The 20,181-nt window shown below is 36.6% G+C and overlaps 1 protein-coding gene across 4 annotated transcripts in view; it reads right to left on the reverse strand.

Moving 5' to 3' along the window:
• Window positions 1–20,181, reverse strand: part of LOC126852907 (E3 ubiquitin-protein ligase Rnf220-like) — a 149,535-nt gene that overhangs the window by 98,666 nt on the left and 30,688 nt on the right. For 3 of the 4 annotated variants that reach the window (XM_050598475.1, XM_050598312.1, XM_050598229.1), the window contains one exon: window positions 11,728–11,865. The exons of the other annotated variant lie outside the window; for it this stretch is intronic. In XM_050598475.1, coding sequence (XP_050454432.1) covers window positions 11,728–11,865 — 138 coding nt within the window. The remainder of the gene's footprint in view (window positions 1–11,727; window positions 11,866–20,181) is intronic. 4 annotated transcript variants of the gene reach the window in all.

Below are 20,181 nucleotides of genomic sequence, written 5' to 3' on the forward strand. Positions count from 1 at the left end.
TACCCACCCCTGATGAGCAAGCGTCCGTCGCCGTCGATGCACACGACGATAAATACGTCGCCGCTATTACGGAAATCGTCCTGGCGAAATGTGCATCGATTAGCTCTTACCATGCAGATATCGCCTTTTGTGTACGCGATAGGGAAGAGGGTGGTGGCGCCTCTCCGATTACGCTGGGGGTGTTGTTAAATTTATGGCACTATCGTTGAGATCTACGTAATTTTCGAAACGAGAAGCATCGACAAAGCTCAATGTTCTTGATTTTAGTCAAACTTTAGTCAATGAAGATACAAATGTAAAGCAAGGCTTGTTTTAATTAAAAAAAATTAAAATATCTCGTTTTATCGAGTGTATAAATGAATAAATGTGTTGGCTCAGCGTAAATAGCGACAAAATATTAGCAATCGCGAGCTCCAATTCCGAAAACATCTTTCCAGTTACAACGGATATAAGGAATAAACCCGGCATTCCGGTTAGCAGTCGTGTTACTAGTATTATCAGGCTGGAATGCCGACGTAATAAATGGTCGAATCATCCTCCCACCCTAACAATATGGCGCAAACAATCCTCGACCGCGATTCACCCTTATATTGTTGCCCGAACAAAGAGTCTCGCCACGGCCGACTTGCGCTATGCGCTTTATATCAACCAGTTACCCCCGGCGCCACCCCCACGCACGACTATACACACCACAAAGTCGCTGTGTATAGATGCGATCTCTCGAAAATGTGTATAACTTTTTTATGATAAATTTTTACGATAAATTGTACGCTTCTCTTATTTAAAAATATCGAATACCTTCCAAAGTATTTTATAACGCAATGTAATATTAATATATATAATAATGAATAAATTTTCCTTAATGTTTAAAATGATTATATTATAATTTATTCTTTGAAGAAGATAATTATGTATTGTTTCTCTTCATATCTTTATGGAATACAAAAAAAGATTTTTATGTTTCCTTCTAATCCTCTCTTTATATATTAATAATTGTTTTATAATTTCGAATCTCTTAAAATGACTTTCCAAAACACGCATCATCTATTATATATAAACTGTCACTCAACCTTTCAAATTCCTCGACGATGAGAGGGTTAATCCTACTATCGCAATGCTGCTTGTACAGGGGATTGCAAGCATGAAGTACCGTAGCTGTCGGGCAGACGGCCGCTTTATATCGCTTTAGCGTCAGATTAATAAGCCGCACGTATGACCGGACGACGCGGCCTAGCGCGGCGACGCACACGCTTACGCGCACGAACGACGCGTATATCACGCGGGCACGCACACCTCGGGGAACGGCGCGGCGCGGGAAGCCCTTACTATTTATTTTATTTAGCTTATTCGTTTCCGCCGGCGGCGTTACATCGCAGAAATTCAATCTACGCGAGCGAGCGCGTGTGAGCGCACAGGGTCGGAATTCGTGCCCGATATCGCCCCGCGAATTGATTCTGTCACGATGTCAAATCTTAACCGCGACAAAATCGGAGGATAATGCTATTATGTGATCAATCTTAAATAATTAATTGATAAAACTAAATAAATTAAAGAAATAAATAGCTATTATGATGACAGTATAAAATATATAACTGATAAAAATATCATGTAGATTAATAAATTGTAGAAGACGACGTCAATTATAAAAAAAAATTTGTTATTTCTATTTCTTTAATTGCATAAAATTAATATTAGTTTTATCATCAAAATTTTGGTTGTGACCTTAAATTATCCATTTTATTTCATGAAATATGTGTATACATATATCTCTAATTAATGTTATAATATTTATTACTATTAAATAAAACAATCGTTATAAAATATATATGTTCAATCCCATAGTGTAAAAAAATCGAAAAATGCTATTTAAAAATAACAATCAAAATATCATAAGGCAATTATAAGACATATTAAGACATACTGGACAAATCAGGCTTAAAATGATCTCATCCATCCGCGAACGGTGTCCGCTTTTCTCGAGTACGACATATCCACCCCTGAACGTCGTGCAATGTGTACGCACAAGCTGAAAACGGACGGCGTGTGCAAACGGACGAACGAGCGGCCGGCCCTCTCCAGAGGGGTGTGCGTGCCACCCCCCCCTCCCTCCCCGGGCGAGTCCGCGACCCCCGCCACCCCCGGCATGACATATGATCTTCCATATTGCCGTGGGACATACACACAGGCGGCGCGTGTACGAGCGAATCGTGCCCGTTTGGATGTGTATGCGAGCACAAAACGCGTAGTCTCACACCCCGCGGATTCGCGCGCGACGAGGCAGGTAGCGCGCGGACGCGGGAAGGAGGTGCTTGTGGAGAGGGCACGGGGGTGGGCGAACGTTTGTCACATCGCGTGGTTTGCACGGCTACATAATATCTCAGGGTTACCAGCGGGTTGCTACTTCTCGCGTCGTTCGTAGTCGACTACAAATAGCGCGCGGTGGTTTAATAAAAACAGAGAGAGAGAGAGAGAGAGAGAGAGAGAGAGAGAATAAAGGGGACTGTACAGGGATAGAGGAGAGAAGTTATGAAGCGGTGGAAAAAAACGGTGACACGAGGTATGCGTCGCGTTACACCGAGGGTGCGGATAAATCTCGGAGAGTTTTACTTCTGGTTACGCGGGATATTATTTAACCTCTTTTGAGTCAGAAGATATATATATATATATATATATATATATATATATATATATAGTGACATTGCGAAAGTGGCTGATTGCATTGTTCATGATAAATATACTAGTTTGAAATATATTGACATTTAAGTTATTGACTGATCATAATACCGTCATTTCTAATAATTTATATAATAATTATAGATTTTAAGAAAAGTATGCTTACTTGTAATAATATTATTAATTAGCTTGTTATCAATTCGTTTTTTATAAAAAAAAGTTAACTGCGAAAATATAATTTTTCTGCAGAAGAGTGCGCACTATCAGTTTTATTAACATTAAAGTAAGGCTACAATAATTTAATAATAAAAAGAAATACGGTAATTTCCTTGCAAAATTCATTAATTATAAAATCAATTACGGCTAACTTTATCATTGTTTTACTTTTCGAATTTATCGCATGGTGATAAATCGCAACGAGCAACGGCAAATCATGAAGAAACATGGGAGCGTTTGCAAGCGGAAAAGTAGAAATTCAGTCGGTTGAGATTCGTATATCGTAAATACCATGAAACAAACGGTGCGTGATTTTTTTCGTCAGTCGGGAGATTATCGATAACGAAGCGCGGAAACTGTCGACAGCGTGATAGCGTTAAACGGACCCATCTGCTCGAGCCGCTCGTCGTAGGAGTGCCACTGTAAACCGATTGCCAAAAAGGGGTGGCTGCCGAAAAACGCATCCAGAAAACTAAATCCGGATGGATTCTCATAGTCGCTTACCGCCGTTGTATCGCGTTATCATTAACGAAAATCTGAAGAAGGACAACGATGGCGTAGCCTGAAAAACAGATTACTAAACGAAAACAGCATTTTAAAGTCGTTCTAGAAATTCGTTTTCTAGATATCAAAATTTTCTAAATTTCCACTCAATTGACAATAAAATATAAATGAAGTAATTATTTCAAAATATATATTTAAAAATAATTTCAGAATAATTATTATAATGATATCTCATAAATTTATTTAAAAATTTGTATAACACAATTTAACTTTATTTTATGTGTTGCACGAAGAAATATAAAAATATTAGGTATAGAATCAGAATGTATCAGCATATATAAAGAGCTTGAGAGTATAGTTCCAAGATCGATTGATCTAAGATAAATTGAGCGATCGGGCGCCGAATTGCATCCCCTTCGAGATGCTTTTCGTCGCTGGCAAACCAACCGACTGGACCGGGGGGGTTGGAGAGAAAAGCATGACGAAAAATCTAAATCAGTGAAAATCCTCGGTAGCGGCGTACATACGTGCGCGCGGATTTAAATGCGCGTTCGCGGCCGTGCTTCTACGTTATCATTTCGAAAATCTCTAAACAGCTCTCATCGCCCCAGTCGACCGCCCCTATCCGTCAGCGCTATCTTGTCGCCTTGGACGGGGGTTGTTTCGCCTTTATCCCCTTGTCATCCCGGGTTGTCCGCGCGCGCGCGCGTCCCTCCCGAAGATTTTAAAGAAAATCGGCGAAAATTTAAAGCGTCCGTGCTGTGGGATAGCCCTTGTGACGAGGGGTTAACCCGGAGAGGGGGCGAGAAACGGTTGTCGCGCGCGTGTGGGGAGTGCGCGCCGGAGGGACGCTCTTCCGTTATCGGCTGGTGCTTATCGTGTGAGGGGCTTACACGCGGATCGCGCGCTCGACAACCACCACCCTATGTGGTTTGCGCTCACGGATCCACCAGGATATACTCTCTCTCTCGCCCGAACTAACCCTCGTCGCCTCTCTCGTCCCTCCTGTCCCACCTCGGGGAGGGGGGGAGGTAGCCGACCGACCCGCGTTACGAGCCGACCGACAAATAGGTAGTAACACGTCGCGATTATACCACGTTTACACCAGCGTTCATCAGCGCCGAGAAAGATGACGTACGTTTTACGCAAACGAGTGTGCTGCATGGACGATCGGTTTAATTGTATACAGCATCGATATTTGCACACATAAGATTGTTTGTTAAGAAATGTATTCAGATTCTATTCTTTTTTATAACAAATTTAATTAGACAAATAAAGAAGAAATTTAGTATGACATTTATAAAAAGCACTGAAAATTGTAATAGTTTTACTCTTAACTGTATAAAGAAATCTAAATAAAAAAATTAATTTCTTATTTTTAATTGTAAATTATAGTCATTTGTATTAAATCGCGCATCGTACGAGTTATTAAAAATACTAATGCAAAAGTTGCGAATTGAATTTAGCTCTAGTCAGATTGGAAAAATATCTTCTCTCAATGAAAATTCTTATCTCTTTTATATATTTTCCTCCTTTTTTCTTCGTCAGCGTTCAAGGGTTAAAAATGACATAACGCTATGTACAAGTATCGGTCCGCAGGCCCCTAGCGTGTCGCAGAATATTTAATTAGTTTTTCCAACAGCACTCGCCCGCGCCCATAAATGTTAATTGCAGATGAAGTGGCAATAAGAAGCTTGCCCTCTTTTGCCTCCTTCGCCGAACCCTTCTTCGTCGAGCCCTTAATTCTTACGGCGCTTAACGAGCAGCCGCGAACGTTACCCCGACTGCGAAAGCCGCGATAGACATATTCTTCCCTCGTTACGACTCCGCTGACATCTTGCCACGCTTTTACCCCGCTTGTTAAATGTAAATCATCGCGATGATATTATTTGGAACGCTTTGACGAGAGAAAAGATAACGGTAATACTTTAACAACGCATGTAATGACGAAGAAATCTTTCCCTTCTTTATACGAAAATATTCGAGCGGCTATACACGAGTTATTTACGACATGCAATGTTTGCGATTGTTCAAACACAATCTAAAATTCATTTTTAATTTTTTAACAATTAATATATTTTAATTCACATATACATTTTGAAAAGTTAAACATTTGTTTAAATTAGATAAATTAAAATAAATTATGTAACATATAATAATAAGTATAAATAATCACTTATCATATAGAATAAAATATTAAATATAAAATTAAAAATTAAATACAAAATTAAATATAAAAATAAATCTAAATAATCCTTCCAATAGAGAATAGAAAAAATTTGAATAATAATGCGACTAAAATCTATTCTTTCGAAAATATAATCAGCAGTCCTCTTGAAAGTTTTTTAGATCCATCCCTGGTATTTCAAAGAGCGTCTGTCGCTCCTGATGGCTGAGATCGCCCACCGAGAAAAACCGTTTGAAGCTACGACAGCGAAGCAGGAACGAAGCGACGGAGCGAGAGGAGAAAAATTAGTGGCGATACAGCGGGTGACGCGTTAGGAAAAGGCAGCATTCGCACCAAAGAGAAAGAGGAGGAAGGGAGGAAGTTGGTCGGTGGCCGGCCCGAAACGCGACGAGGGGTCGTGCCACCAAAGGCGGAAAGAACGGAATTTAATTAAGTAAAATTACTGTCGCGCGCGAAGAGGCGAGAAGCTTCTCTCTAGCTAAAGCCTGGCCGAAAAAATGGCGACGCAAGACGTCACGCGTAGTGGTAAGAGAGGCCGTGCATAATGATCTCATCCCCTGATAAAAACGAGGAGTAATAGAAAGTAAACGAATTTTCTCTCGCTCTTGGCGATTAAATGCATATTTACCATCGCAAGAATATTTATATGACCGGCTGGTAATTCCAATTTTTTGAATCTTTCTCTCTCTTTCTCTGCTTGGTCTTAATTAATTTGGGCACAACAGCAATACTAGAGCTAATAAATATTATCGCTCTTAATTAAGTGCTTTTTATCACATATGTTTTGAAGAGGTCATAATATATATATATATATATTTAAATAATTAAAGTACTTAAATTTATTTTTTTATATCAACAATATTTAATGTCAAAAATTCCGTAATTTTAAAACATAAAATAAATTGTATGTTAAATATAAAATTAGAAACCAAAATATTAAAAGTATTATATATTTATGAAAAAATAAAGCTTATCTTTAAAAAAAAAATTGCGCGAAAAAATAGGCTCAATAATGACCCACTGTGAGTTTCATGAAAGTGTAACTAGAAATTACCCTGTAGATCTTATTCAGAATAAATCTTTGTGCGCGTATTCCTCCATGCAATCACACAGAATGGCCATTTGTGCCGCATTTATGAAAAATAATATCTCTAACCGCACGAGCAAATTCTTGCTAGAAACGACTAGTGAGACGATCAAGATCGAAACGAACGTTATTCTAGAGGCATATTTTCCGTTTCTCTTTTCAAGATTACTTTTTATCGGGTATACAAAAATATATTGCTGCTAAATGTCTGCGTTAATTTTCGTTCATTTCTTTATTCTTTGACCTAATACTTTCGACATCAAGCGAGAAACATGCAATAACTAAATAAAATAACAAAGCAAAAAAAAAAAAGAAATAATAATTACACCTAGTTTAATAAATTACATTTTTATCATAAACGCGCTAGATAGCAAAAAAATTGCGTTAAGCATTTTTTTGTAGTTCATATTTATTCTTTTATAGATCTGTTAAAAAATAAAAATATTGAACTCTTCTTAAAATCTGTAAATCTGCAACACCCTTTCTTGCAAAAAAATCGCCTTTGTTCAAAATGTACAAACCTACATTGAATTCTACAGTGATCCCCCGCGCGCAAAAGCATATTTCAATATCCGGCCTACTTCGACCTCCTCGCCAAAATACACATTTCAATATCCATTTCCTGTATAGAGCGAGTTATTTTTTCAGCACCGCCTTTTTGTAATTCGTTATCAGGTATATCGATCCGGATGAAACGCGTATGCACCGGGCGCATCTCCGTTGCGGTCCGTATACAATAACAACGTGCTTTTTGTTACCGTATTGTGCCGATACTGACCCACTTAGCGCCTCATCTCTATCCCTACTCATTCCCTTTCCCCCTTTGAAAAAAAATCCATTGCTCCACGCTTTTCCATTTTCCCATCCTCACACTTCGACAGTATTATTGCTTATTTGGAACTTTAAAGAGACTCGGCATTGGACTGATTTATCGCGATGGTAATTAAGGAAACGCAATTATTTGTCTGGCGACGCATGACTTTTATCATTAGACCAACTCTAGCTCTTGTCTCTCAATTTTTTGATTGAGTCTGTATTATTTGCATCAGAAGGATATAAATACTACTGTATTTCGTATATGATAAAATAAAAAAAAAAAAACGTAAAAAATATACAAATTAAAAAATTCGAAACTATATGAAAAAAAATCAAGATAAAAGTATAGAAATTTGATTTGTGCACGCTGCTCTCACTTTTGACAGATCTTTTTCGCGTGGAGTTAAAGAAAGTTATGTCATTTCTCGTTCCAGTCATGATCCGTCACGCTGACTCACGGATCAGCTAATTAATCTGCAGTAAAAGAACAAGGGGACAAAAAGGAGTGGAAGGACAACTTTCGCAATGCCCATGTGACTTTTACTCATCGTCATCTTCGTCCGATTAAACGAATCGAGATATCGCCTCGTGATGCGATTACGGGTCCACCGTCGCATCCCCGGTACACGCGTATATCGATCGAAATGGTGTCACGCGTGTCCTTCCGGATAGTGAAGCGTTTTACCCCTGTCGCCGGGAATTAACGTCACCTCCGCTCTTGGATGGAGGGAACGGTCGAAAAAACTTTTCGTTCATCCTTGATTTTCTGAGTGAACACGCACCAAGAGATTTTAAGGACAGCGCAAAATGGATGCCATTTATATCAAAATTCTTCCGTTAATAATTTTTACTATAATAAAATAAAAAAAAACCTTTTTTATTATTTATACACATAATAAAAACTATATTTTATTTTATAGTAATGGTTTGCTAGAAATTATGGAAATAATATAATGTGAATTATTTAGAAAAACAAAATGAAAGAATAATAAAAATGCGTTACGTACAACAATCGCGCATAACATAACATAATGAAGAATAATAATATCAAGATTCTCATCCAAAGATGCACATTCGGGGATGAGTTGCGTCTCGGGGATGAAATTGAGCAGGCGCGCAAAAAAAAAGTAGCTCGATATTTTAATAAAGAATATTGCGAGGCGTCGCTCACTTACTTAGTCACACCGAGCGATTACGATAAATTAACAGCAGCTTATTTCCTTCCAGAAGAATATCCAAGAGAAGATCCTTGCCGCCCCCGTTTCCTTCATCCACGACCTTCCTTACGGCCTTTAATTACCGATTTAATTAGTTGAACGTTTCGGACGATACTCTATCACGGGATTATCAATTAAATGATTTTAATTTCAATTCGCAAATCTCTTTATCGTCAACATCATCGTGCGACATTGTTTCAACGATTAAAACTTTTTAATAAACGTCTGTTCATAACTGCTACAATCTTACTTTAACAAATTAATAAAGGTTTAAAAATCCTTTATGTTTTTAATACTATAATTTTATATTTTTTAACAAAAAAATTTATATATGTTGAAATGTCAATATGCTCAAATGGACATAGTGAATATTTAATTCGACAGTAATAAATAATCATTAAAATACAACTTAAAATTAGATTTTTCGTTGAATATTAAAATTAGAAAATGTGGCGATTACATCCATTTATATCCGGAAAACTCGCGACTGAGTTTAAGCGTACAAACAATATGCATAAGAATATCCAAAAAAACATCACCTAAAATATGCTAAAATGATGCATTATGCATTTCACGATAAAATATGAATTTATGCGCGCGTTGAGGTTACTCCGGTAATTCTGACTGGCACTCATGTTTTCTTGGCATAACAGTTCCTCTCTCTGCGAGATTTCTATAGTATGATATTTGGCCTAAAAAAATATCCTGAATGTTTCACAAGTTGTATATTACGTTTTATTAATATAATTTGTAATGTTTGCTATCACATAGTTAATAGTATTACTTATAAATAATTCAAATATAAATTACATTTTTTAAATTGCAATATATATATATATTTCACTTCGTCATTTTTATATATATTAGAAATTATGAAAATAAATTAAATCAAATCAAAAGTAAAAATTAAACAAATCTTTATGAATAAAAATAAGAGCAATATCATTATTAGAGAGTCAATAATTCGTCATTATTAGAAAAATTTTCTAAATGTATGCGAGATATTTTAGAGACGCTAGCAATCTCCAAATTAGTGTCATGTCAGTCAAGCTTAAGCGAATGTGCTAAACCGACAGCAAATACTCACTTTTCATGGCAATAAAACCAGGAATTACCGTTGCGCATACGGGGATAAAAAATCTCGGATATATATCATCCGATACTCGGAACATGTCACCACTTAACCTTCACCATTAACTGTTCTCCACTTTCAGTGGTATCTCGATCGCACTGTACTGTAATCGACTATCAAATAAATGGCAATGATTAAACGACAATATGATGTTAAAGTTGTATTTCTCATATATAACGCGCCCCGATTATTTCCTAGATAATTCAAGTTTTTTTTCTTCTTTGTATATCTTGAATTTATAATTTATTATTACACACATGCATACTGTTGTTTTATTTGCGTAAACAAAAAGAAACTTAATTTTTTTTTCATGCGTGCGCGTGTGTTGTGACAGCTACAATTCATTTAGCTGGAAAATTTGGCGATGCAGTTGAGAATCACTGGCTTAAAGCGTCAGATACCGGTGCATTCACCTTATGAAAGTCATTAATCTTGAGGGACGCAGAGCCGGCCAATTAACAGGGCGGAATCAGGGAACGGCTAAGGTAGATACTGATTCCGATCGATTTCAGGCTTAAGTCGGGGGGATGCCGCCGCAGCGGCTGCGGCGGGTCAAGTTATCGATCCGTCTGTTCATTCTCGCGAATTCGGCGTGCCGGCGTGTCGGCCACGGCGGTCCATCGATCCCGCAAATCCAGCTACCAGATCGACTTGTGCGTTTGCACGAATTAAGCTCACGAGCTATGCTCATCTTCCTGTCCACAAATCTCCTAAGACCCGCCGGAGGGCCTTTCGCCAGCTGCTTGCCAGCGCACCTGATGCGCCAATGCACATGCGGTCGCATCAAGACTATACGATACCGGAAATGATAACGGTGACGAAATATAACAAAATCATCGATATGCAAATCAAATCTTGAAAGGTCCAATTTTTAAACTTTGATCATAGCGAATATAAACTTGCTGATGTAAATAAAAATAAAATTTTGCCAACTATTATAAACTTGCGTTACTTCTTTCAAATCACATTATTTTTCATATGTAAATAATTAAAGTAAATAATTAAAATAAAAATTGAATAAAGAGTTTCTTCGGGTTGAATGAAAAACATTTCAAAATGTCAGAGTTTTTTCTTAATAAATATCGCATCAAACTCACTCATTATATTTTTCTATAAATATACTATCTTTATAGATATAATGACAATTACAAATAAAATAACGTTAATTTAATTAAAATAATTCAGTTGAAATAACCTCATAAATTTTAATGATTGTGATGAATCAAACTAAATTGCAATCAATATAATTAAATTAAAATTACTCTTACCGAAATTGCTTCGATCAAATTACCTGTTATTATTATTTTTTCATTACGCGATTCGCCGAAAATTACCGATGCAACTAGATGCTATTTAACGAAAATTAATTATGCATTTCGGATCTGATTATCGACGCGAGCAGCTCGTTTCTCACGTTAATTATACTTTCATTCGTCCATCCATTCTCTCTTGGAAATATTCAACCATGGCATAAGTCGAAAAGAAAGTTTTCATTTCAAACGTGAAATTCATTCAAATTCGTGTTCAAATTTGACTGTGCTGATTCTTTCTTATTTGCGTTTTAAGCAAAACAAAGCAGTGTCACACAATTTATGTGCGAGTAATCTTTCTGACAGACCTTAATTGTGTTTTCGCATAGAATGCGAAATTTAATTGCATGACTAATGACATTCGCGCATATAAGAATTTAATATCATCGATCCTTTCGGTTCTTCAAAAGCTTACGTCAATCACCCAAAATTTGATTTCATCATTGTGGTATATTTTTTCCCCAGGACTACAATAATCTGAGTAACACAACTTGAAAAAAAAAAAAATTTATCGGACAAATGTCAGAACCTGAAAAGATCAAAGATACAACGATCGCGGCAATGAAGATGGCTGGTGGGCCTACCTTGGTCGAATACAAGGCAGCGGGTGGTCTTGGCAGCGAGTCCCGGGGGCAGAGCGAACCTGTAGGCCGGGCCCGGCGACAGCCCCAGCCCCAGACCGAGCGCCTCCGCGCCGCATCGGCCCCCGAACACAGGCCCCACTAGAATCACCCATATAACAATGGTCATCAGTCATCGTCATTATCAAGATAAAGAGACACAGAGAATTATCAGCAATTAGCAAAGAGCTTATCATGCACAGAGGAAGGCAGTCGACATTTTCAGGCTGATAGACTGACTCTACAATTGATAGTAAATTGTAGAATAAATCAAGATCTTTTATCGATGCCTGAAAATCTCGAAAAGTCCTTTGCCCCGATATAATCATTCTCAATTAATGAGTCCTTTAGTAAAGCTTTCCAATATATTCAATTAATATTTATGTAAAATATAATTGAGTTATTAATATTTGTGTTATGTTTATAGGCCTTAATAATTAATATTGATGATAATTATTGATAAATAATAATAGTAAGTAAATATAGTAAAATCGTGCACAGATTAAAATAAATTGTGAAAAGATTAAATAATATTAAAATTTCAAGAATTCAAATAAAGATACAAATTATTTCGTATTTGCGTTGATGCTTTCAGCAAAAGATGCTGTTATATCATGCATTAAAATCTGTAAACACGATCATATATAATCGTTTCTCTAACTCGTAAGATGTTAAATTAAAATCTCCCATAAAATTATATAAACTGCTAATATATAACATTAATCTATCAATGTACATTACATAATTAATTTTCTGTCGAATTATTTTTTTTATTTGATACTTGATATTTTTTAAATTTATAGTTTCCAATTATCAAGGGTCCCGGATAGTTTATCCCGCTTGCTCGATTCAATTACGCCTCGTACTCATGCGACTCGTATATCCCTAAATACACGAGGCGAATTAGCGAGCAGGATCAAAAGATGGAGCACCAATATGCTCTCAAAGGCCCTCCTCGTTTTGCTTCCCATAAACGTAGGTGGCTTTATTATGATCTCATATAGATATTACCGCGCGCGTTGTCATTACAAGAGATAAGTTCCCGAAGGAGTTTATTGCTTTTTAGTATACACTCAGCACGTGCCGTGCGACAACCCACTGTAACCCTAGTGTAATTGTCTGTCTTGCTTCTGTCTTTTTTCTCTCCACCCATCGAAATTCATACTTGAACGAATCGACACATGCATATCAGATAACCAAATTTTCAGTTCGTATATGTTTAGTTATTATATTAGACAATTTTTTGAGCCAACTGCAAAAATAATTTTCAAAATAGACAAATTCATATACAAAAAAATGGAAAACACATGTATAAATATTTAAAAAAAAATTGTAATCCTATAATATTTTATCAATTATTATTATATATTGCAGCATAAAAAAATTACTTTATTATTCTTAATTTAAATTAAGTACAAATCAGATAAGTAAGAGAAATTCTCTTCGTACAGTTTCCTGTATGAGATTAAGGATAAACAAATATAAAACATTAAAAAAAAAAAGAAAAAAGAAATATAAAATTTAATTCATTCAGCAATATATCTTGATTTATCATTAGCGCAAAAATTTTTTTTCCCTTTCAAGAAAGTGAGGTCATATGCCAAAAGTCGCTTCCAAGTTCTATTCGAATCTTAGAAGACGGAGAAGAGAAAACACGCACAATGCCGGGATATCCATAATCTAAATTCATGTCTGACGGGATCCCGGAGCGGATAAGTACATCGAGCATAATGGCAACGACTTAACATACTTTTTAAATTGCGCCTTTGAGATGCAGAACGGTGGCCTACCGTCGTACGGAGGCGAGCCCCTTCTTCGCTTTCTCTCGTTCACTTTTGGTCTTTTGGCTTTAGTAGCTTACACGCTGATTAAGACACCCGATACAATTAGGCGGCGAAAAGAACCTCAAAAGACGCGCGTGAGGGGAAGCCGTCGATCTTTGCATGCCCGTGGACGTGTATGTATAACGGGTGTACGAAATATTAAGATCTCATTAGACGGTATAAAATAAAATATAATTTCTCTTTTTCTTACATGTACATTTCAAAAATCTCTCAGAAGATAAGGGTTTTTCACTGAACGATAAAACTGTCGCTATATAAGTTCTTGTATTTTAGAATAAAAAAAAAGTAAAGAATTATTTTTTATCTGCATTTATTTTTTGTCAAAAACTACGTTTTAAATTTTAAAAATATTAAAAATCTTTTTATTATATCATCAGTATATCTTTTCCTACGGAAAAAAGTCGTAATATTTTCTTTTAGATCGAATCTTTCTTAAATAAATGTTAAATGCTTTTGTTCTTGATGTTACATGAGTAATACATATGTACCAATCATCATATTGTTTGAAAAAGTTAATGCCAAAGGATTAATTCCGCGCGTTCAGTCGGACCCGTCAAATAAACGAACGATGACGAGCAGTTGCGGGGTTTCTACGTCACAAACGATGACGGACCAGTGAGCACCTCGAAAAAGGTGACGCGCGTCATTCCACGCCGATCGATCGTCATTCGGTTTCGCGAAATGATCACGCTCGATGATCCGCACTGACGGCCGAAAAACTCCCACGCATGTCAAGCACGATCATGCAGCATGATCGAGTATTATCCCGTCGCATTCATATCGCTTTCGAAAACCATGTAATTCCGACAAGTTCATAACGGAAGTCTTGCGAACGAGTTACTGGAAAATGGTGAAAATTTATGAACTACCTATGTAGCTACAGTTGACGAACTGAAAAACCTACTACATCATAAAAAAATAAAAAAAGACCGTCAATTTAAAAAAAAAAAAAAAATATATATATATATCAAGAGTCAATTTAACTAGTTAAGAAAATTTTATATTTTCGGTACAAAAATATTATAATAAAATTCTTAATCATCAAATTTTTTAATCTTATTTCTTTTACGTTTTCTTTTAACTGGCACGTTACAAATTGAATAAATTTCAAGTAAAAATATTTTTAACAAAATAATAACTATATATATATATATATATATATATATATTCATAATCAATTTCCTCGTTGGAAAAATATCAATAAAAAAATTTAATATGTGCGAAATATATTACGATTAAAATTAAATTCTGTTTTTTTTTTATTCTATGTTTTTAATATGAAGAAGTTTTATGAAACGGACACCCCATAGACGAAATCAGGTATTTGGCGCGACGAATCGGCTCGTTTAAGCCGCGTTAGTCGACGATGAACGAGTCGGACTTTGTTAACGTTAATCCTCGTGCGGGACTACCGTGCATGCTCGGCTTTATGGTCGAAAAGAGTCGTCTCGCCAATTATAAGCGTAAAAATCATTTTAGAGATAATCGGGTATTACCATCACGCATCGCATACAATGTGCTTTAACGTCTTCATTTACAATTTGGAGAAAGTTTTAATTGCCCGTTACTAAATTGCGCGACACAATTTTTACAGGTCGCATATAAAAATCGGTTGTCGCTTAGAAAATTATATATAAATTCGCTAGCACAGAATAATTCTTAAATATCATCGGAGTTTGTAAACATTTATATATAAATGTTGACAATGTATATATTTTCAACTAAAAGTGGCATAATCATTGCCGAAGAATTATTTCGGTAAATAAAGAACATTGGGCTCTGAAAGATAGAAGAATATGTATATTATTATTTTTTATTATCTTACACACGCGTTATAAAAACATTACACTCTCTAAAATTATGGCATTGATATTCATAATTTTGGGATTTAAATTCTGGAGTAATCCTGTACACTATAACGTCTGCATTTGTGGCTTTACCATGACTGAATATGGTCGCGCATCGCGGTCAAGCTTGTCCGGAGTCTGTGACTCGAAATGTGTTTACCTGTCTACCCGGTGGATCGACGTCGATCAAAGACGCTCACATGAATGAAGAAGCGAGGAAGGCGACGACTGCCGTACATGGCGCACGAGACGATCCCGGGAGCCGTGCGATCGCCGGTGAATCGTCACAGCTGACAGGCGATTCCTGCGATCTTAATCTGGCTCGCTCGCGCAAAAAGGAAGATCAGGCGAGCGGCCGAGAAAAAATCGCGGGGGTACACCATCGCGGTGATCGAGCGGACCGGAATCCGTCTGTCTGTCTGTCGGTCGCGCGGCCCCGACCGGAGGATCAAGACACCCTGAATAATTCATCGCCGGGCTCGAACGCAGGGTCCCACGACAGGCCGCCTCCCTGCGCGCCTACCCTTTTCCCACAACGCGATGCCGAAAGCGAATTTACACACTACGCTTTCGACGATTATCCCGAATGAAAAAAAAAGCATATAAGAATTGTATTTCGTGTAGTAATAAAAATAATTACTCGCTGAGAAAAATATTAAATTATCTACTCTTTTTCTTAAATAATAATCTCTAATGAGAAATATTTAAATAATATTTATTTTTTTATTAATCAATCATGATCAAATTTTACGTATATAATAGAAAGTCGCATCTCGAGAAACGCATAAAGAGATGCGACTGTACCCGCATGGAAGCATGTAATGATGCAACGAAAGAGGAAAATGAGAAGGGTAAGAAGAAGAAGAAGAAGAGCGAGAAAGCACTCAAGACTTGAAACGAGAAAGAGTGGATTGGGTTGCAGCGAGTTAACCGGCTCAGTACTTGGCGTGAGATCCTGTTATACAACGATGTCAAACTGACGATACGATGCATGAGAGAGACGAGACACGAAGCGAAACGAGTTGGGAGAACTGAGGGAGAAGTAAGAAAGAGCAGAGCAAACCCTTCCAAAGTACTCGTGATTATTAAGGATAATCTGTTGGAATATGCGACAATATAGCCCCTGCGCGACACACACACACACACAATCATGATCCTATATAAATTTTTTAAATCCTATTAATTAACCTGCATTATACCGAGAGTTACAATGTTAACTTAGCCTTATGGAAAACATGAACTTAACAAAAAAAAACCAAATCTTTAATCAATTTAAATATGCGACGACATAATAAGAAATTTAATCTAGATTTATATAAAATGTGTATCACAGAGATTCCAAAATGAAAACAAGAAATTTTTTAAAATACTAAATAAATAAAAGAGTATAATTTGAATTATGTATCGATATGAATACACAAAGTCCTTTCGCGCGCGTAATTTAATTATAATAAATTATATTAATTAATTTTGCTGCATGTAATAGTAAATCATGTGTGTACGTCATTATACTATTATGACGGGAGATAAAACTTCAGTGGAAAGACAAAGAAGAGAGACAAGGAAAAGAGGAAACGGAAGGATGAAGGAGGGATGGAGACTGCCACTGTGCGCGATAATCGACATCGATTTTCAGCGTAGCAGCCGGCGTCTATCGATTGTGGAAAGACTAATGGGCAGTGCGGTTAACCGTATTATCCCACAGCGGAAGTCCACCGGTTGAAACGAGGACATAAATAGCGGCGAATCTCGAATTGTCCGATTCGATATTAGTTTAATAATCATCGACAGAGGATGGCGATTTTCTCCTTGTATATAAAGTGTCATAGATAATATAAATCAATTTATCACGCTTATGAATGTATGTGATCTTGTGTCACGTAATGAAAAATAGATCGCATCAGACGTCTGCCGATTAGCACTTTCAATCCCAATTAGCACATTCAGTATCTTTAAAGTATATATTAGCTATCGAAAATAGAAGAGTCGCAAAGACGCGTGGTCTATTTCGCAATAAGACATTTTCTAATGTAATATCCTCAATATCGAATTTTATTTTTAGCGATTATAGATGGTGATATAAATTTATTGAAAGTATTATTTTTCGCTTCAACGATGATACTATATTTATTGTTTGGGTAATTTAATACAGATATTTGACGGAAATCAAATATTGTGCGATAGCTATTTATAAACGCGGATACATTTTCTTGCAGCGTTGTCAAAAAAAAATTTGTGAAAATCTTATATATCCCGCTGGATATTCTTTATTAATTTTACAACTCTTTCCATAAAGAACAACGAGTCTGATGTACTCGCGCATAATTCACCGCGAATACCAGTCTTCTCCTTCGTTCGTTACATCCAGTCAGCGTGTTTTACGCTGTTTTCGACAGAGATTCCCGAGATTTTTTAGCCCTCCCGCACGTTCGAGATCGGCAATCGAGCGAGTAGCGGAGAGAGGACGCCCGAAGTTTCTCAGGGCGTTCAAGTTTCACGGTGGTTGATATTTCATACAAAGTGGGTAACGGGGAGTACCCCGTCGTCGTTCGCGTATAGCATCACCTATATACTGCTCTCTCGCTTGTTATTACTGCATGCTCCCCGACCTGTGTACACCCCATTGAGTAAAATGCGGTTGAGCATCCGGCTTGCGCGGGGCTTCTTCTCTCTCGCTACCTCAGCATCTTCTTGGATCCAAACGAGACACTCGACGCGCAAACTTCACGAAACGATGCGTAAAAATGGATCAATGTTTATAAGTGACACTATCCTCAAGTTTTTAAAATCCTTGGTTACATTTCTTAAATTCGAAAACCTTAATATCTTTCAAAATGGCAAAATTTTAATAATAATAGTTATAATTATAAATAATAATTAATAATAATTATAAATAATAATAATTAATAATAAAATAAATAAATTTTTCTCCCTATATCTCAATATTTTTAAGATAACAAAATTATAAGATGTCAATATAAGGGATTTCTCGGAACTGAAGACACTTTTTTGTTGTGCCTGATTAACATCATCCGCGAAGATAGGCGTAAGGAGCAAGGATAAAAATCGCGAGAACGCAGTTCACGCGGCGTGTATCGTTTTATTTAATTACATCATGGATTTGCGCGTGCCTCGGGTTCTCACGGTAGAACAATAAGGACATTCATTCGTGCCTTCGGTACAGTGTCTGTGCGCCAGGGGACAGCGGTTTCTCTTAAGTCTTAATCGTTTGGCACGGAATGCGCGTTTAATGCAAAGGAGGACACAACTCGTCTGTATTCCGTTTCGCTTGTATTTTCTGCTCCTGTCGCGCCGACACCGCATCGGTTGTTTTACGATCTGTCTTCGGCTCCCCACGAGTTCCACCCGAACGATCCAGCGACTTCTCTGCTTGACGCTAATAGCACCTGTGTTTCGCGCGGTCTCTCCATCTCATTACGAGCCACGTTGTCATTGGCGAGTTCTGATGCTGTCTTAAGTTTTAATTTTGATCCATTACCTCTTATACATTCGTAATGCAAAATATAATAAAAATTGTAAAATCTCGTTTCTCTAACCATGGCTTCCACAATTTTATTTATGAAATAAATATAATACTATATATATATTTTGCAGACAGCTATATGTGCGCTTCATATTATTAAGTCTTTATATTTTTATGATATTAAAACATTTTACGCTTATAAATAAAATAGATTATAATAATTTTCGTTGTTACGTGTATAGAATTTTATGAATAATATAAATGTAGAGAATGTGTAGTAAAACGTATAAAAGCAAACTGTTTAATTCTGTGCTCGATATCGGACAGAGTAGTGGACGATTCGATAAAAACCGAGACGAAAATTTAACATTCTGCGCACGTCCGCGTATCGCAAAATTGTACGATAAACAGTCGAACGCAATATCGCGCAATAAAGACAATTGCTTTGGAAATATTTCAGTTTTAAAAAGAAAACCAATATGAGCGCGATACGCAAAGTGAGAGAAAAAAGAAAATAATTGCTACATTGCTGCGTGCACATACAAATCGTGAAATATCATTTCCGAGACAATGTGATCGGGTAATTGAAGAAGAGAAGCCATAGAAAATGAATGACAGAGATTATCTCCTCCTCATCGTGACAAAATTTTGCTATCGATACTTCTGATGCTGATTAAAAAAGCACGAGAGTTATTTCTTTTATGGACATAAAGATATCAATCATCGATATCAATATATTAACATAACATGGAAAATAAATCAAATAAATTAATGTATGTAGATTAAGTGTTTGTTTATCATAAGAAAAAATAATTTATTTGCATATTCTCCCCCTCTTACAATTGTATAATAATTAATACAGACAACTAATATTCGCGACACTATATGTTTGTAACATTGATTCAATACAAAAAAGAAAAAAAAAAAAAAAAGAAACAAATTGAAAAATTAACTTTTTCTAAGAGATAATCAGTTAATTATCAATGAATGCAGCAAAATTCTTTACGCTTTAGATTTTATTTTTCGACAAATCGCAAACTCGGTTAAAGGAGGGCAAAACTCTGCGAGATAGAAAGAAATGGAAAACTCAAACGCGACGAAGAGGGTGAAACGGCCTATCGGAATTATTCCGACCAGTCATCGGGACTTATGCCGCTTATAGGATTACAACGGCATTAGCCGGTAGAGCTTGTTCTCCACCATTCTATACGGGATCGGCGATATAAAGCCGGGTTACAAGCAG

Source organism: Cataglyphis hispanica, chromosome 1 (assembly GCF_021464435.1).
Source record: "Cataglyphis hispanica isolate Lineage 1 chromosome 1, ULB_Chis1_1.0, whole genome shotgun sequence".
Classification (NCBI taxonomy): domain Eukaryota; kingdom Metazoa; phylum Arthropoda; class Insecta; order Hymenoptera; family Formicidae; genus Cataglyphis; species Cataglyphis hispanica.